The sequence below is a fragment of the Poecilia mexicana genome, unplaced genomic scaffold (genome assembly GCF_051168715.1).
Source record: "Poecilia mexicana isolate PSO_F unplaced genomic scaffold, ASM5116871v1 scaffold_7, whole genome shotgun sequence".
NCBI classification, from domain to species: Eukaryota; Metazoa; Chordata; class Actinopteri; order Cyprinodontiformes; family Poeciliidae; genus Poecilia; species Poecilia mexicana.
This window is the reverse complement of record NW_028263376.1, coordinates 11630435-11650925: the sequence shown is the minus strand read 5'-3', so window position 1 is coordinate 11650925 and position 20491 is coordinate 11630435. Positions and strand designations below refer to the sequence as shown.

General features: G+C 40.4%; 1 protein-coding gene across 1 annotated transcript; it reads right to left on the bottom strand.

Annotated features, from left to right (window-relative positions):
• Nucleotides 1–158: 158 nt before the first annotated feature.
• Nucleotides 159–20363, bottom strand: gnai3 (guanine nucleotide binding protein (G protein), alpha inhibiting activity polypeptide 3). Its single transcript, XM_014988357.2, has 9 exons — nt 19614–20363; nt 11090–11132; nt 10466–10607; nt 10220–10377; nt 8247–8375; nt 6422–6551; nt 4026–4179; nt 3557–3759; nt 159–2224 (listed from the first exon to the last, which is right to left on the bottom strand). The coding sequence occupies exons 1-8, from the start codon at nt 19729–19731 to the stop codon at nt 3569–3571; spliced, it is 1065 nt and encodes a 354-aa protein (XP_014843843.2). The 5' UTR covers nt 19732–20363; the 3' UTR covers nt 159–2224; nt 3557–3568.
• Between the last annotated feature and the right edge of the window lie 128 nt (nt 20364–20491).

Here is a 20491-nt window from a genome sequence, read left to right as displayed (position 1 = left end):
CGTCTTTACATCAGTTAAATCTTCATCCGCTGAACAAAAGCAGTGGATGATGAGGCCCATCACGACAGCTTGTCGATGACAGAGCTGCTGTCTTAGAAATATCCTGTTTTGATGTAAGTGGAAATGGCAGCCAAGTGAAAATCATTACTGATAAACAATCAAAATCAAAGTTTTCCTTTAATTGTAACAGAGTGCAATTCAAAAGAAGAACAAATTTAGCGTCTTTCTAAAAATAAAGCCAGCGTTTTAACACCAAGGCATCGACATTCCCATTAGTACAATGATGAAGAGTTTTTGAAGATGTCAGCTTGGGAACGTTGGTACGAAGCCCTCTAGGGAACACGGGGAAACATTTTTTCTTTTGCGTTCCCTCGCAATATGCTTGCAATATTTGCTGGTCTATTTTGTCACAAATGTCAATTTAAAATTTCAAATATATACACATTTAAAGAGCCTCATTAAAAATGTGTTTATTAACTCTTTGATTGAAAATCGATTTATTCACGGCATGTTTACGTCTGTTTGTGTCAGTTGAGATGAAACTGCACATGAAAACGACCCTTTAAAGTTTAAACCATTCAGAACCAGCACAAAAAATACACAATCAAAACTGTCAGATGACTTATTTCCCTGTGATAACTCAGAAATAGTCCAAATAGTTTGGATGTATTTTTTCTTTGTTTCCTACTTATGGAAAGTTTCTGTTTACATCACAGGTTTGTGGTGCATTTCTCTCATAAAGAAAAAGATATAAAACGTCAGATATTCCACAACAAGATATTAACACGCATGGAAAAACCTCACAAAAGCCTTTTGTAATAGCAGGAAGTACGATGGATTCAGTTATGCCGCATGAACTGATCAGTACATTATTGCGAGGGAACGCAAAAGAAAAAAAAAAGAAATCCCCATGTCCCTTTCGGGGTTCCGTACATTGGAAATATCTGTTTATAAAGCTGATTTTATTGATTTTATTTTAAAAAAAACTCCTATTATACCACAGTGAAGCATCTGAATTAAACTCAAACTCAAACCAAAGTACATGTACTTTCCACCATCATGCTTCCTGGTTGATTTGAGCCACTTATGCTGATCTGCTGAGTTGTTTCTCTCAAATCATGGCACTTTTTATTACATCCATGAATCTCTAATGATTGGAGAAGTTGCAGGCCTGATTCAGATGCATCTTTGCTATTTTAGAGACTTTCTGCTTCTCCAGCAGACGTGCTTGTCTGTTTTTCGAACATGGCCAAAGATGGAGCTTGCTAAGTCATCCTTTCCTGTGGGAACATTTTAAATTGGCTGCTACTTTACCTTCGTTATCCAGCGGAAGCAGCAAGGGTGCATTTAGTTCTTCAGATAACTGCGCTGACATTTAGGGAAATTTTCTTTTTACCATGACTACACAGCAGTGGCAAATGGCTAAAGGGTAAAACTATGTCCTTTTGAAATGATACGCACTTTTATGTTTTCATGTTTCATGTTAAAAAAAAAAACAGACGCTGACCTTTACTGATTCAATAATATTAGCAACATTTATGGTCCAAATAAAAATGAAATAAGATCAAACAAGCAGAGTAAACTAAAAATGTCCCTTCATATTGATTTCATCTGTGATTTCTTTCAAACATATTGTTCACTATATTCTGTTCTAGTTTAAGTCAAAATAACTAAGTGGACTATAGGTGGGGAAACGACCTCACTGGACTCTAGTTATCTACCTTCAAACTCAAACAATTACATCACATATCATGTCTATAAACGGCTCACGTCAAAATCTTTCCAAAATCAAAAGTCATGAAATTCACATATCCAAAGGTCGGGATATTAAATCTATAAACTGCATCTAATAATTAAAGCAGAACTTAACAAAACCAAAAAGTCATCAAAAGCAAAACACAGACATTTAAAGACGAGACACAACAGAACTGTGAACCTAACTTTCATAAAACACTGTGAAACGTAGCGACGGGTATTCTCTGAAATGATCCATTTTAGTCCTTGTGCAGATAACATACTGAACGTAAAAGCAAAACAGAGACTTCACGTGTCTGAATAATCAAAATACATTAAATACAGCTGGACTCGCAGTAATCATCTTTACTGAGAGAAAAGTGGCCAGAGTTGCCCTTTAGATCCCGCCTGGCCATGAATGTAGTCTTTAGTTAAAAACTGCTCCAATTCGTCAAGACGAACCTCAGACGTCCAGGTTCTCTCAAATCGCCTGCAAATAAAACAAACATAATTACTGACACGTCACTGCTCAGACACAGAGTGAGTCACTAACAGCTCATATCATTCATACTTCTGCCACATTTAGAGTTAAACTTATTGTCATATAACCAAAAACAAATGTTTGTGATAGGAACTGAGATGTGTCAATAAAACAACATCATGACCTCAACCTTTTAACCTCAATAATCTATTTAAAATCCTTATTGGAATACAGCAACCAAACCATATTTATAGTTTCACTTGTAGATTATTCATTTTTGGTGATGAGCTCCGACTCTTAATCTCCTAATCTAAATCTCCCTTTACAGACTGTAAGAAAATGACTAAACCGTAATAGTATCAAGGTCCGCTAGTGAAAGTGTGCGTTAAATATGAAATGAGCTGCTGTGATGTAATGAACTAGGACTTTTAGTAAGTCTCCACCAATCCTGCACCAAACTAGCACTACATCAGCAAAATAATCGCAGTTCTACACTAAACTAAGTTTATCTGCCATTAAACGTATCGGCACAAAATGTAACAATGACAAATTATACAAAATTAATGCATTTTAAATAAGTGTAATCACACACAGCTCTTATAAAACACTGTTTTATCATGATGCTGTTTAAATGTGACCAGTTAATGTAAACCACAAAGCAGACAACGGTCTAATTGTGTTTGGATAGAAGGTGTTAAAAAGGTCATTTTTAAATATCAATTTGCCAAACAACATCATATTTTCAGGTTGTTCATAGAAAATAAATATGTTAACACTATGAATATTTTTACAAGTTGCTTTGCCTGTCATGTCTCAGGCTGTTTCTCATTGACATGCAGGAGTTTTAAGCGATAGGACATGCAAATGTTGGCAAACATAACCCCTGTGTGCAGCCCGGTGTGTGTGTCTCTGCACTGTCAGCCTCAGATGATGAACGAAGGAGGAGTCTGTCTTCTCCCTATAGAAGCTGCACTTTATGGAAAATTCAGCCAACAGCGTACTTGAGGGAGCTGCACGAACAGCATGGGCTGTTTTTTATTAACCGCAACGCGAACCAAACTTTGGTCCCGCCACTCAGCAATCGCTGAGCTGGCAACCGGGAGATGTCTGTTAGTCAGGCTGCACCTGGTGATATTCTAAGAAAAATAAATATTTCCTCTTCTGCCTGGACAGATAGACAGATACCACACACGGACAATGGAAAAGGAAATAACACCTTGAATTCCAAATATTTCCCTGACCTAGATCAGTGTAGGGTCGAACAAGGAGCGATCTGACCACCGAATGAACATACGGCGTCGATATGTGATTAGCAGCGCAGCTGAAAGTCAGGACGCTTACCTGGCAGGAGCTTCAGTAGAGTCCGATCTCTCTCAGGTTGATTTTGATGATGACGTCGGTGACCGCATCAAACACAAACTGGACATTCTTGGTGTCTGTGGCACAAGTGAAGTGGGTGTAGATCTCCTTTGTGTCTTTCCGTTTATTTAGGTCTTCAAACTGGCACTGGATGTAAGCAGCTGCCTCTTCGTAGGAGTTCTCACCTATAGCAAAAAATAAATAAATAAATATATATGTACCGCTGCGTAATGCTGCCCAAACCGTCACAGAAGTTAGATGCTATTTCTCCTGATCTAGTAAGGTATTTTCCCTTAACTTGAGGGTATTTTTCCTGAATGTAGAGGTTACTTTTCTTGTAATACTGAGGTAACCTTAGTAGTTGAATGAATAGGCTAAATAAAGGAGCAATAGCAGAAAATCCGACTGTATAAAGAAGAAATCTTCAGCAGAGCCAGGCGATTTGCCTCACCGGTGTACTCGGGGTAGCAGATAGTCAGCGGACTCTTGGAGATCTTCTCTTCGAACAGGTCCTTCTTGTTGAGGAAGAGGATGATGGAGGTGAGTGTAAACCACTTGTTGTTGCAGATGGAGTCGAACAGCTTCATGCTCTCGTGCATCCGGTTCTGGGGAAGACATCTGCAGTGACTTCACCCCAAATAGCCCTTCCTTACGCATGGCTGTTTCACGTGTTACAGACTGAACTCCGATTCTTTTTACGGCCCTTTAAAACCTTGCGAGCGCAGAACCAGTCGGTGCCAGCGGGTGTGAAAGCCCTCGTATAAGACGGAGGGAACCTCATGGCTGTTCCTGGTTAGCTGGAGCAAAGGCTTCCTGCGGCTCATAATGAAATGCCACATGTTACGCTGTGACAAAACAAGTCCGTAAAATCATATTTCACAAAGGAGGCCTTGCCAGTAAAAACAACTTAAAAAAAAAAAAAAAAAACATACAGCAAGTTGTAGTCATTCATTATTAAATTTAGCTCACTGACTCATCTAAAGAAAGCAGGACAGCCCACAATAAATCTCGTTTCACAGTGTGTCATAACCACATCAACCATATGTTGTAAGCATATTAAGATGGCCTTCAGTAACACAAGGAAACACAACTGACCCTCACAATTATTAGCACTGCTGGTAAAGAAATGTTAATTGCTAAGCATGCAATTTCTGTAGAGACGTCAAGAGATGCCTATTTTGTTGTCTCTCTTCATCATCTTTTACAACAAGTGTTGACAAAATAAACTGGAGTACTAATCCAGAGCTGGTCGTCAAGTTCAGGTGTTTACTTTGTTGTTATTGTTGCTGCCGTGAAAGGGAACGTTTTGGTAAGTATTTATTATCTTGTAGCATTTTCCTGACTTATGAAGATCAGCACACATCTGCCATGCTTTATGACATGCACTCTTGTCTTACAGAAATAGTGTAATGGACTTCACTAATCAACAATTCAGTAACACTTTATGTGAAGGGGTGTGCATAAGAGTTACATGACACTCTAATTAACATGACATAACATCTGTTATGAACACGAAGGAGTCTTTATGAATGTTTATAACTGTTGTCATGAAGTGTAATTTGGTAAATAATGACACTTTTAATGCAAAATTGTACTAAAAGTTGCATTAAAAGCCCATTGAAAGTGTCATTATTTACCGAATGACGCTTCATGACAACAGTCATAAACATTCATGAAGACTCCTTCACGTTCATAGCAGGTGTAATATCATATTTATGTCAGTATTATGTCAGTGTTATGCACACCCCTTCAAATAAAGTGTTACCCACAATTCAAAGACACAAAAAGAAAAGCATTAATTACAAAACTGCTGCAGTTAGATTTTTCACATGAATTTTTAGGGGTGTCAATAATTGTGGCTTATCTGATTTTGCAAAAAAAAAAAAAAAAAGACATTTTCATCAGACAAAATATGTGCTCAAACTAAAGGTTATTTAAAAATAATAGTAAATCAGTTTGAAATTACAGTTATTGCGGAAAGGAATAATTTATTTTAAATCATTTTATACATTTGACCTTGGTGTTGAGTTGGTGCTATTTATGCTTCTAAACACGTCTAAACACTAAGCACTTTGAATTGACTTGTTGCTGAAAATGTGCCATATAAATAAAATTACCTTACCTTAAACATTTAAATGTCAACATTAACGATTAGGAAACAATTATTAAAATGTCCTGTAGGGGAGCGTTGACCAAACATGAACAGTGAACTCCTGGATTCGTTAACGCAAATCTGAGCCTTCTGGTATTCTAAACTAATCAAGCACAACAATCCAACACAAAGACAGCGTTGGCTATAAGAAGGATGTTTATGTCTCCTCTGTTATTTTGTCAATTTATAACTTGACTCTGTAGCAGGTTAGTAAAAATAAAATAATCTCATTTCAGAGTCACCTGGTTCATTTCTTGTTTCGTGTTTTGGTGCTGATCTCAGCACACAGTTCAGGGATTTTCTGCAGCAACAAAGAATAAAACTAAAACCCCACAGAGGGACAAATGTGACTTTAAAAACAGAGAAAACCTCCAAACAGCACCAACGCTTACTGTGAAGTCTCCGAATTATGTGCAAAAAAAAAAAAGCAGCAGGACTTGGTTTGTCTTCAGGGTGAATTTGATCCAGCTAAACCATAAATTATGTCACAAAGGCAAAACTAATTGAAAACCAGTGACTTGAATGTTGATTTGAGTTTGACCGATTCCCAGTCCTGGCCGGCTTGTTTACGGTGCAGCCACAGTTTAATTTTCCACGCCGGCACACCTTTTTAACTTACGACCACAGAGCATTGATCGTGTGGCTGTAAATCACAAATTCATGGCCACTCTGACAACCGCGCATCCATCACCTACCATTTCCTCATCCTCCGCCAAGACAAGGTTGTAGTCACTGAGCGCCACGCAGAAAATGATGGCGGTAACTCCTTCGAAACAGTGGATCCACTTCTTTCTCTCCGAGCGCTGACCGCCAACGTCAAACATCCTGCAGACACACGCAAACACATGCGAGCAGAGACTTAGTGCATTAACAGATGAGTTTACTCAGATCACTTCCACTGTCATTTTAATATCAGGTTTACAAGGTTGCATAATCCGGGACTCAGGCACACAGAGCGTATACGCAGACGCCATGCAGGCGACCTGACTTTGTAATCTCCTGTTCGTGTGTGCGCTGCGTCCGGCTCCACCTGAGGCGCTCTGCGGGCAAACCAAATCTATCCCAGGCTGACACAGAAACGAAATGAAAGAACACCCTGTCCTGTGACACCAATCCAGTGATTGCACATTTTGAGGTTCTGAGCACCGGCGTTGTTACAGTTAATGCTTCACCAATATTTCAGAGTACAGAAGCTGGAGGGAAAAATAAAATAATGTAAAGAGGAGAGGAGGGAAGCAAAGTAATTACAAAGGTGGCTCATGTGGCATTAGAGCAAAATTCATCAGCATTTATAAGATAAACCACAATTTGCATGTCAAATCAAGGCAACATCAGTCAAATGGGGAGAATAAGACAGAATAGTTTTTAAAAGAAAACAATAAGAAGTGCCTGACAAAACCTTTTCTTTGTCATGCTGGAACTGCAAACTTCACATATTTCCTTGGGATTTCATGAACACACAAAGTGCTTTGTCCATTATATCGGACAAAAAAATAATGCATAGTTTAAAAAAATCTTGCATAAATAAAATTTCTGGGATTTTTTTTTTGTTCGATCCACCATCCTAAAAGTACAAAATGTAAAGCGCCAAGAAGAAAATTAATGAAAGAAGCAGCCAAGAGGTCCAGGGTAACTCTGGAGGAGCTGCAGAGATCCACAGCTCAGGTGTAAGGAATTGTAAACACGACCAATGTTTGCCATGCAGTCCACAAATCTGGGCTTTATGGAAAGTCATTTTTTTAACAAAGCAATAAGAAATCACATTGACGGTCTAACCATGCAGGGGAAACAGATATCTGGAATAAACGGATCTGGTCAGATGAGACCAAATTCAAACTGTTCTGGTCAACATGCAAACCTCCATGAGGCAGAAAACTAACTCTACTCATCGTCCTGGAGACTGGACACAGCACATGGTGGCAACATGGTGGTGGCAGTATTGTGCTGTGGAGGCGCTTTTCTTCTGCAGGCACCTGCAGGATGGCCAGAGCTGATGGGAAAATGGATGAATCTAAAAATCTGACTTATAACAAAGGTTCACCTGCCAGCAGGAAAAATATCCTAAATATATGACCAGAACTACAAGGCAAAGTATATTAGAATGGCCTAGTCAAAGTCCAGAGCTAAATTAAACTGACAATCTCTGGCAACTTAGGCAAAGACCAAAGGACGAGTACCTGCCACATTTCTCAGCGTTGCATCATTCCACTCCCCTCTCTGTGTGCGACTTTGTGCAAAATTCAACATAAAAAAAAACAAAAAAACAAAACTTGTGATACTGTAACAGAAATGTGAAAAACTTCTAGGGGTGTGACTAGTCCTTACGCTTTTATGTCCTGTAAGTACTCAATTTCCACAAAACAATCAAAATGCATTTGACAAGTGAACTGAACAACGAACACATTCACCATCTAGAACAGAGACCAGACTCAGCTGTGTTTACGTGTAAGAGGATTTTCTCTTTTATAGCAACATAAACTCCCTGAAGGCTGAGCTGGGCCGTGATTCATCCATACTAACTTGAAGTAGAGATCTTTGAAGGTGAAGTGAGTTTCCACGATCCCTGTGGTCTTCACCCGGGTGCGCAACACATCCTGCTGAGTCGGGATGTAGTTCGGCTTGCAGATCCTGTCCAGCGCGTTCAAGTAGCTGAGGGACAAAAAAGGAGACGATGTAGCAGTAAATATTTATGTTTGTGGAAAACCCAAACTGTTGTTTTTTTTTTTTTTTCACTGATTAATTGTTTGTTTGTACCTCCTTTCGACATCGTGCAAATTAATTTCGTTCTCAAGAGGCTTTCAAAACGTACAAATGTCATGCTCCGACAGGAAAACATCTCACTTAGAGCAAAACATCTCAGGACTGCGCGGAGCAATACTAAATATGGGCTCATATTTTCATGGATGATAAACACTGGCTTCTTGTGGGCTGAGTAAAAACAGACTAACTCCACTGGTCCGTCGTGTCGCAGGGTTTGCTCACAGCGCGCAGAGAGTCATGACAACTCGGGTGTTTGCACAACAAAGAGCACGTCCTTCACACTGGGCGAGATTTTCGCTCAGGCTGGGTGTGACATAAAACAAAACAGACCGGAGAAAACAGAGAACTGCATGAGCCGCATCTGTGTTTGATTAGTAATATAAGGCAGAGGCTATATTAGGCTCTCTGTTTGCTTTTTTCAAGTAAAACACTCTGTTTCACTCAGTGGTTGACTGTAGTAACATGTTTCATTACTAGAGCGGTTAAATACAGCGACTCGCACAAGTCTTCACACCCCGTTTTGTCATATTCCAGCCACGAATTTTAGAGTATTTCACAATAATTTGATATGATAAACCAACACGCAGTAGTACATGATGTCACCTATTTTTCTATAAATGTCTAATCTTTTTCTTTTTTAACAAATTAAAATATTGAGTGGAGTGGCTTTTTTAGATTCTTTCTTGCATAGCTCTACCTCTTTGAGGTTGTATGAGGAGTGTCTGTTATTTCCAAGTCTTACCACCACTTGGATTTCTTTCTGGACTTTGACTGGGCCACTCTACTGCAAGAAAATGTTCTGATCAAACCGTTTCCTTCTGGCCGTACGCGTAGGGTTGACGTGTCGAGTTAATTTTCAACCAGTGTTTTGCGTGTTGGCCAAACCGTTTGCATTTGGTGCCATCTGATCTCTCAGCAGTGGCTTTATTGCTGCACCTGACGGGCTGATAGTTGTCTTGACCACAGATTCTGACACCTGAACTGGCGAGCTCTGAGCGCTGTCCCTGCCCGTTCTGTCCATTCGAGTGGAGATCAGTATTTTGGTAGATTTAAAGTTGTGCCATGTCCTTTCAAAGTTCAGATTGAGCAGTGAGCACAAAGTATTACTTTAAACCTAAATTCCTCTTTCTCCCTCTTCACCCCTCACCCGTCTGGTTTGCTCCTTGATGGCAGAATAGCTGACTGATGATTAGACTTTATTAAGGGCTATCAGAGCAAAAAGGGTCAAAGAAAAAGTTGTATTCACAACCACGTGTCTTTTTACTCCATTTCACAATAATTCACTACTTTGTGTTGCTCTGTCAAATAAAATTCACCAAAGTTTGAGAGAAGGGTGCACCGATTGTAGTTTTCTGGCAGGTTTAAAAAGCCTGACCTGCTGATTCCTGATATTTTTTGTCTGAAATGTTGGTAAATATAGCAAGAAAGTTGCAGAGTTGTTAGCGAACGTGCAGACATGACCTGGTGGGTCTGTCAGCCGTCTCTCACCGCAGAGCAACAGAGGCCAGCGGCTGATTCTCAGACCTTTGCTGACGTAGATAAGATCCACCGATAAAATCGGCTTCACAGTAAAGTATCTGCCTATCACGATCCTTCAAACTTGGTGCCGATTTATCAGCGCACCCCTAGTCAGAGATGTCAGGAAGTGTAATTTTTTTATAAGCAACTGAGATGTGTTCAGCTCTCATGTGGAGCTACTAATTAACGCGCAGCGCTCCGCGTGGCGTCCTCACTATGCAGCCGAGTCGTTGAGCTGATACTCTCGAGATCGGTCGAAGCAGGCCCGGACGCCGCTGTCGCGCCACAGCTTGCGGATGACGGCGGTCAGCTCCGGAGACATCACTCCTTCCTCCACCGTGCTCGCGAGGGTGAACAGCTGACGCGCGTCGTCCTGTAAGACACGACCAACAGCTGCTGACGCTGCAAAATCCCTCCAGTGTTGACTCGAGCCACAGGTGAGGAGGAGGCTGTCAGCTTACCGCCCGGGCAGCATCGCCAAAATCGATCTTCAGCAGCCCCATCGCCCTGATGATGGCCATGATGGACTGGATGGTGTTGCTGTACACCACCACTTTGTACTGCTTGCACTCTTCTTCCGAGTAGCCATCCTCGTGGATGATTCTGAAGCGTGAATGAAATCAGAACAGACTCTCATGTTCCATATGCATATCTAACAGTGCAAACAGCAGGATTAACAGTCTCATATCTGATTACACGTTTGGCAGATCTCGTGCCTCGCTGTCATTAGTGCTGAACTTTGAGCTTCAGTGAGCAAACGGCGTGCTTAACGTGGGAACCGGCCGACTCTATTCAGGTCCTGCCAGGCAACAACCAGCCTCTGGGGCCTTTGTTTAACGGCTTTTGCAACAACAAAAAGAAGAGGGGGCTTCCTCCTCGCTGCCTGAGTGGCACAAAGTAAAGTTTCCACCATGCTGCTACAATTTTTTCCAGACAGATGAGCTCAACAACGTGGCAGCTAAAAGAGCGAGAGAGCAAACCTGTCTTTCATCAGCGTGAAATAAAAATAGCAGAAAGGATCCCTGCAGGAAGTGTAAAAAGTCGTGGACACCAGCATCCTGACTGTGATGAAAGTTTGGACTTACTTCATCTGCTTGACAATAGTGCTCTTTCCAGATTCCCCGGCACCTGGAAAAACAGGGGAAAGAGGTAAAATGAAGCATTAATACCTGGCATCGGTACAGAGTAACACCTGGGGGCTCAGGAGGCTCTGAAATGTGAAAATAATCTGATGCCATTTAATCAGTCATTCTCCATTTTGTAAGTGTAGGGAGTGAATTCGTCTTCAGTTCATGATGAAGGGACTGGTGATCTGTTACACATTAGAATATATATATATATATAAAAAATGTCTAGAATAGAACAATGTTTTCTGGATGCAAATTGTCTTTATTCAGCAGAAAGCAGGGCCACCAAACAACATACAAGACATATTTTTAAAATAACCCATATAGACGCACATGTCGCAGTTTCTTTATTATTTCTGACTGTCTATTTCCTGTTCTTGAAGTTTTAGATCAGACGATGATGTGTCATTTACTTAATCTACATCATGACAGCTTGTGCAGTAACTCCAGCCTGATGCCAGTACACTCTTTTGTCTTTCAGCCTCTGTTCTCTTTTGGTTTTCTTTACAAATTCACTTAAAAATGAACTTGTATTTTGCTTTATGTGCACATAAAAGGACAAAAGTAAAGACCTTTGCAAAACTGAGACAACAAACACAAGGAAATCTGTCTCCACAGAAACAAGTTATGTATAAAAATGGATGCACTGAGACTTTTGCACAGTTCTGCAGCTGGTAGGAGTAAAAAAAACAAAACAAAACAAAAAAAACAACAGGAAATCATCAGACGCTGGCATGAGATTAACTTCAACTTTGACAATACAATATTATGGACCTGTGGCGGATGATTAACTGATGACTGAGAGGTCAAACCTTCCCAAAGCCTCCATTACGATGAGTGATATTCTAATACTGCAGAGGAGGGAAAGGATTTCATTCCAATAATTAATTTGTGCAACAATCAGCCAAACAGGAAGCAGCCGCCATGTCTCCGTGTTTTTTTTTCCACATATCGCGCTGTGCTGGGCTGCAGGGAGCCGAGCGACCGACCAAAAAACACGACCGACTCAAAGAGCGTGTCAGCAGTTTGAGCCACACACCAACCTGTTGGCGAACCCAAACCCAGCTGTGCACGTTGATGGAAATGGTTTACAGGAAGGCCTCATGCTAGTTCGGCTCTTATTATTTTTCTGTTACAGTTGTGACTGACAATATTGCTGGAACCATGAAACTCTGCTGGAAGAAACACATGGAAGGTGGAATGACATTTAACTTCAGCTGATTATTTTTAATCAAATCATAAAAATGCAGAACTTTCTTTTTTTTTTCTTCTGCATTTCCAACCCTGCTGCTGGCCGTGCTGCAGACTTTTTGTGGGATTTTTGTTTCTAAATACAAAGGAAATCTTAAAATAGTTGTTTCAGGAACTCAGCACTGCGTCTATTAATATTTATGGGAATGTTCTTATTCAGCTTCATGCCACAAAAATGACTGGATCCAACAGCTGCTCACAACGGCTTCCCACCAACAAACTAAAACCAGAATAAAAACAGCTGGATTTATCCAGAAGGAAGAAAGTCCAGTAAAGTCCAATTGCGACCCAGGGGTCACCTTCTTCCTCCAGATTGATTCTGAGATTACAGAGTGGTACCAAACTGACCCATCAGCACATGTGGTAAACAAAGAAGGAGACTTCAATTTGTTTTTAATTAAGGCAAAAAAATAAAAAATAAAAAGACTGAATTTGAAGAATTTCCTCACAGTGGTAAATATTTTCTTCTTTTGAATTTCAAAACAAAAAAAAAAATCCCCAAATACATCCAATGTGATTCATTCAAAAACAGATGTGGGAGGGAATGAATGTGCTTTAAATCATTTTGTTAAACTCTGCTAAATGCAGCAAGTGCTATCGAAGAAATAGTGACCCAACTTGCAAATAAAGGACAAATAATAAAACTCTAGGCGAAGAAAATGGATTCACCCAGGTGAAACCCAGAGGAGCAAAGCATCACAGGATGATCAAAAACCAATAAAGCCAAGCTGAGCCGAGCAGCAACGTTTACACTGACTGACAAATCATTACATTCTGGATTTAACTCTTTAAAACAATCCAATAGGGAAAACAGGTAATCGAGGTACTGATATGGGACATTTTATCCTGCAATCCTGCAATTTCGCTCCTGCAGCAACTACCGAGTTGCGCAATGCCATCATCACCGTGCAACTGGCTCTACGCAAAACAACATCAACTGTTCGAAACATCTTCCCAAAAACTGGACATTTCCTCAGCTCTGATCCAAAAACGTGCCAGAAATAAAAACCTCTGCACTCAAGGACTGAGGTTTGCACTTGATTCAGCAGCGAAAACTCCACACTGAGTTGAAAACAGCAGATTTGGGCAAAACGAACTCGCTTTGCTTTCACTTCTGAAAGGGGGAAGCATGAGCAAGCTGCACCAGTTCTCATTGGGTTAAAGAGCAGTGAAAGCATGTGTACATGCGAAACACTGCGGGTCAAACTCAGACAGCTTAAGAAAAACTATTTCCATAAACACATCATTTTAGTTCATCACGGCAGCAGCAGCAGCAGCAGACCCATGTTTGCTTTGCTTTGTAAAATCATCAGGAAACTGCATCACAAGTTTTCCAGGCAGTGGAATTAAACAAATACGTTTGCTGGTGTTTTCCTAAAGGGAGCAGCTGTGTCAAAAAAACGCAAAATAATTGGCTTAGCATTGTTCTGCATGGAAAAGGTGTCAGAACACATTCCTGTCGCCTTCAGCAGCTGGATACTGTCAAGGGGGATCAGAGCTGAATGTTGTGTCCAGATTGCTGTTCAACAGGAATTAAATCCTGGAATTGTTTGGTCGAGCTGACGGCAGCAGGAGAGATTTAAGCCGCTCACAGGAGAAGACAAATTGCGCTGATTCACGTCCTCGGCCCTCACAGCCACCAGTTCCCCCATTCACTGCATTTCTTGGCTGATTGTCAACGCTGGACGTCTGCCAGCTCACAAACCAGCTCATGCACAGGCTTTCGCGTCGACGCAAACCCACACAGAAGCAAGACTCCAAACCGAGCCTCTTTTAACAGGAATCTAAACTTTGGGCTTTTCTCATGATTCGCTGTTTGTGGTCAAATAGGAGAACGCTTTCGTTGGAAGGGAGTAGGGGTTCTTAAAACTCTGTGGTTTCAATAACGGGCAGCAGCCACATTTTCCCCCCCCTTGTTTTCCCTCTCTAGCACCAGCACAGAGGCAGAGTGATTGGCTGGAAACGTCTCTGTGGTTAGTATTTCAGAATAAATGTTTCCAAACAACCAGCCTTTTTAGGTGGGGCTGGAACAAAGCCTTCAATGTAAACGTATTCATGCCCCTTAAATGTTTCACCGTTTGTCCCGTCACAACCACAAACTTCAGTTTTTTATTTGTGATTTTAAAAGAAAGGCCGACATGAAGTCCACGTCGTGGATTAAGTTTCACATGTTATTTTCAACAAAATGTTTAAAGTGTAGCCTAAACCCCACCCTGCAGAAAGAGACATAACCACATCTCCTTACTGATGTGCTTCCTAACATCAAATGAAATTAAGCTCTTCCTTTTCTAGGTAATTGAGAAATACCAAAAATATTCATGTTTGAGAAATGATACAATAATAAGAAACATATTCTTTGTTACTGTTTTGAAATTTATAACTTTAAATAAACTGAACAGTCTGGAAAAGCTCAGATGAAATGACGATGCGTTTCGCTTTGTACCCTTCTGATTGGTTAATTCACAACATTTGAGTTAATTGGAGCCAAACTGGACATCAGAGGAATATAAAAACAACCTGTGAAGATGTCAGGAAGAGAAAGGTGGAGTCCGACAAGTCTGGTTCATACATGAGTGTAATTTCCATTTAGCCTAAGGCTCCAAGTTTATCTGTTTAAACTGTAAGAGTTTAAACATGGGAATATCCAGACATGGTTCTGTTTAGGAAGAGGACAGGTTCTGAATCCCAGAGATGAATGTGATATGGGTCAAAATGTGAAAATTATAATTTAACCCTTAACCAAAAGAAAAAGGCCCTGTTAAGTTTCTGACTGAAGATGGTAAGAGATTATCCACAGTAATAAAAACGTCCAGCGTGAACATGGACAGAAAAGCCGCTCTGGGAGGAAGAAGCCAGGATTCCAAAAAAAAAAAAAAAAAACTACTCAAAAAGACAGATTGCAATGTAAAAATTCACTTAAAGAAAATATCATAACTTTTAGAGAGTCTGGTGTAATGAACCTGAATTTAAGTGTTTCCCCATTACGACAGTCGTTAAATGAAAAAAGGTGGGAGCTTGTAAGCCAGAGAACATCGTTAAAAGTTGTGAAGTATGGAGGAAGCATAATATTGTTTAGTGGGCATTTTGCTGCATGAGGAACTGGTGCACTTCAGAAAACAAGTGACAAGAAGAGGAAAGAACATCAGTAAATATTGACACGACATCTCCGCACATCAACCAGGAAGTTAAAGCTTGGGCACAAATGGAGAACGCTTCTACAGGCAAAGTGGCATGGCTGCTTTGCACCAGTCCTGTCTGCAGGAATGGACAAAAAAAAGCTTTGGGAGGGACACACAAGATGTTTGAGACTGTTTAAAACTTTATCCGAACAAAGGTTTTCACTGCTACAGCTTCTTAGCTCATGCAGACTTATTTAATGCTGCTTAATGCATGAACATGAAGGAGTCTTTATGAATGTTTACGACTGCTGTCATTCGTCAAATAATGACACTCTTACAGCAAAGTTGACTCTTTTAATTGACTTTAATGTAAGTTTTAATGCAACTCTGCATAAAAACTATAAAACATTTTACCCAATAATGGTAATTAGACACTTTTTAATGCAACTTTTAATACAAATGTGCACTGCAAGTGTCATTATTTACCAAACTTCATGACAACAGTCGTAAACATTCATGAAGACTCCTTGGGTCCCCAAGTCAAATGCAAGGCCTCATACGACCTCTGACCGGCCCTGCATGACAAGCTGGAGCCACTGCACTGCGCATCTCTCTGTTGGATATGAGAGACAGATTTCATTTATGTGGCAATAGTAGGAACAAAGCTTTTCCATTTCGTGACTGCTGAGTTTTTATTAAGCGCCACAGATGCTATTTGCTTTTGGTGGCTGGACTTTACGGGGCAAGTTTTTCTGTTCTCCACTCTTCACTGCCAGCCATCTGGCCCTGCAGCCCTCGTTCTCTAAGGAGATCCGCCTGACCGGAGCGGAGACGATGTACAAAAGGTTAAATAAATTAATACAAAGCTGATGTGGTATAGTTTGAGGCAACATGGCGTCACAAAACAATTGCTGCGTGTGTGTTCAGGTCAAGTGCCACAGCTTCCCCATGGGATAAACCACCGACCCACTAACTCATTGGGGAAATCCTCGGTAGTCCCGTATGCCAGTCCGTCCCTGGATACCAACTCTGCACAGGCAGAGGTTGAAACATGACAAAATGTGAAACCAGTCAAGGAGTGTGGATACTTTTTTGTCATGTAACACCTGGAACAGGGTCTTTGACGTACAAGAGTGGAGATACAGTCTATAAGGGGAACAGATGACTCAGAGATGTGGGCTGAAACTCAGAAATGACAGGAAGTGCTTTATGGGGAAAAAAAATGCTTCATGCTATCAGAGATGGGATCTAGAACAAAAATAGTTGAGGGAGAACAAGTAAGAAAACCCATTATAGCAACAGCAATGGGTGGATATGGAGCAAATGCTGCCACTGGTTGCCGTTGGCGATAACAACTGATGTGAAGTGGGATTTCTGCAGAAGGGTAAACTGGTATATTCTCCTCTGGTCTCGACAAAACAAATCAGATTCCCCGCTCAGGATCGATTAACCCGCTGATTCAGCTTCTCTGTGATGATCACCGACAGGTTCGTCCGTTCCTCAGACAAACCACGTCTGGCTCATTCGATTATCTCTAATAAACACATTTCAGTGCTCAAAAATACGTCTGCAGAGCGGAGATGTTTCTATGCAATTTAAGATGCATTCTGCTGCAGCTGCTCAGGACGTCCTGCAGCATGTGACCCAACATGTCACATCTGTCCTCAGAATCCTCCATCTAATTACATATCTGCTACTCTTCGCGACCCTGAGAAGATGTTTGAGTCCAGCACCAATTAGATTATCTGAAAAAATGTTGCGCAGACAATGAAAATACTGACAGAGTCAAATATGATGGGATGCTCTAATCGTTTTGGGCGTAAATCATTTTTCTACAGCCTTGTGAAGTTCATTTTGAGCGTGGTGCATTTCAGCGGTGGAACATGAAACTAACATTCCACATTTTTAAAAATGTTTTTCCTCCAAGAAGCTTTGCTTTCTTGTCACCTTTTATAGTTGCCAATTTTTCTGAAAGTTTATCACATTTTTTTTTTCTTTTAGTTTGGCTGCAATGGGCTTGGGCGGCTTAAAGATTTGAAACAAGCTGAAAATGCTGAGCGCAGCTGGGAGTGTAATCCTCCTGGCATCTCTGTGTGGTCGTCGCCCACAGCGACAGGTTCGCACTGGGAGAGCAGCAACATATGAGCAGAGTTAAGTGAATAATAAAAATAAATGATGTCAGCTGGATGAAGATTTTGAACCAATTTAAGTGATCAAACTGTTTCTGCCAATTAAACCCGATTTAACCTAAAATCAGGACCAAGTCTGACTCGTTTTCTTCCTCTACTTTGTTTTGATCTAAACTAAAAAAAAGAGTACATTTGATCCGACTTAAATACATTGCACTAATTGGTCACTTGTGATCAAATTAAGTTTATCTAAGTTAATTTAACAATCTTTTTAAGTTGTCAAGTTAAACAAATATAAATATAGACAAACTTAATTCAATTACTTGTGACACCTTTTTTTTTGAGTTAGAGCTCCATTTTCTTTTTTTCAAAATGTTGGATAAAATCCTGGTAAAATACATTCAATGTGACAAATTTTAAAAAATGTAAACTTTTCAAAGGCACAATAACAGGACTGTTCATGTAGCTTATGCAACCGGAATATCTTCTTATTTAGAGTAAGGTCAACTTAGTACAGTTTTGTTTTGCATGTATAGATGACGTTTTCCATGCAGACTCACACAGACATTCACCAGGAGGATCTTGTGCCGCAGTTAGACGAGGCGCACCACGTCCTCCGGCTCAAGTCTGGGCTCACATGGAGCTCGTTTAGGATTTAAAACAGCGGATTGAACACAGTGGAAGAGAACGAGTACAGCTCTTAATCAAGTTCATACCATTAATCTACATTCACTAAGACATGCTGACGTATTCAGGTGCAGCGTTAGAACATACGGCATAGAGAGAGCAGCAGAACGATGCTGACGACTTTCCTCCTAAAAGTCTAGAATTTGGACAACATTATGAAAAGATCTGAAGTTTAATTTGGCCAAAATGGGCTACTGTACCAGCAAACTGAAGAATTTTAAAACACATGGGAAAAGAAAAATCCAGCATGATTTTCTTGAAGTTTTCTCATGACGTGAAAGATGATTTTATGCTATATATTGCAACAGGAATCTCGGTATTTTTTAAATGTAAAAAAATACTGGAGTTCATCAAGAAGTTAATTTATTTCAGTGTCTTAAATGTGAAAAGCAGGTGTTTATTTCTGTTAATTTACAGATGAAAACTGGAAGTGAAATGGAGCTAAAAACTTCACAATGCTTGTCAAGCAGCTGATGCTCTTGCATCTGCATTTTTTCCTTCCACTAAATCTTCCATTTAAATGCTGAATACAGAATTATGTCAACAGCAGCTTTCTATAGTCGTGACATTTTTTGGCCTACCCTGCTTGTACAGTGTGTCAGTGACTGTCTGTTAGACAGCACATATTAAAACAACTTCATCTTGTTTTGGTCTAATGTAATGATCTATTTTTCTGCAAACAAAACTGTTTTATGGTTTTTCATTAACTGTGCGCAAGAATCATCAAATTTAATTCAAATAAGCACAACTCTATTCTATAAAAGTTTCACTTTTCCAACTAAATCACTAAATAAACGAACCTTCAGAGGATGTTCTTGTCTAATCAGATGCAGCTATGAATGCCAGCTTAAATGCAGATTCTGAAACATCTCCTGCTCATTGCAACATTCTCTGGATTGATGAGCCAGCAGTTGTTTCTGATGAGCTGACGTGAAACAGAGCTGCAGCTGTTGCCAACATCTTCAGTAACAAATGACTGCACTTGTCCTCTTATATAAGCATGCTATTCTTATTCTTTTCAACAACCCAACACCAAGAGAAAGCCGCTCGGCCAGTTGCTCTTTGAGCAACATCTGGTTTCTTTCTGACAGTTTTCTCAGGAAGCGATGACTCCCAGCTCCCTAACTGGGAGAGAAAGGGGAGGAGTGCTGGAGTTCCCAGACTGCAAACTAATAAGTGGCGCTGAAGGAATGGAAAATTTAAAAAAGTAACCTTACAGACTCTGCATAAAGGCACTGAAGCAGTAAAAAAAAAAAAAAGAAAAAAAAAAAAGAAGCATCAGGTATGGTTTCATACCGAGTAGAAGCAGTTTCACCTCTCTGGATGATTTCTCTCTGTCCTCTCGTATGTTTTTATCAATCATTTTACTCCTCTCCACCGCGGCTTTATCCTCGGCGCTGATCGTGCAGCCCATCTTCTGTTTCTTCTCCCTCCACCCTCAAAAAAACTTTTCTGCTCCGGATATTGGCTTCGGACGCCGCCGTGGTCTGCTGCTCCTGGCTCGGTGTGAGCTGAACTTCCCCGGCCGGGAGGAGAAGCGCAGAGAGAGGGAAAGGCGTTGGCACCGAGAGCCGCGTCCAGTTCAGCCCTCACTGTGATGCTTTTGAACTCACCAAGCTGCAGCCCTGACACTCCTGTCCGGACCGAGCGAGGAAAAAAAAATAAAATAATAATAAAAAAAAATAATAATAATCTCCAAAAATGTGCCTGTAGATCTGGAGTAAAATTTCTAATAAAACAAAATCGACTGAATAAGTTATTTAAAGAAACTTCTTCAAATAGGGATCAGATTAAAATGGGGAAAAAAAGGATGTATTAATATATCCACAAGAGCAGCGAGTTGATCCAGTTGTTCCAGCTGCAAACTGAGAACAAGAGTAAAAACAAACAAGCAAACAAAAAAAAAATCCAGCCGCTAGCCTTCTGGGAAATGTAGTCGCTTCCACAAGCAGACGGGAAAGAAAATGGAAAATGGTTTAATGAACCAAGTTTTACTGAAGCTAAACACGATGACGGGACGCGTGTGTTTCTCTATGTTGTCACTTTTCACTTAAAAGTTGAAATTTTTGTTGATGCAATAGCGCCCTCAAGTGTCTCAGAACTAAACTGCAGCTTGGGATGCACAACACAGCATTCTAATGATAGACATATTTGCCCATATTTATTGAACACAA

Coding starts and splice junctions, on each gene's coding strand:
- gnai3 (XM_014988357.2), bottom strand. CDS start 19,731: ATGGGCTGCACGATCAGCGCCGAGGATAAAGCCGCGGTGGAGAGGAGT. Junction 11,133..19,613: donor GGTGAAACTGCTTCTACTCG/GTATGAAACCAT, acceptor CTGTTTTTCCAG/GTGCCGGGGAATCTGGAAAG. Junction 10,608..11,089: donor ACTATTGTCAAGCAGATGAA/GTAAGTCCAAAC, acceptor TTCACGCTTCAG/AATCATCCACGAGGATGGCT.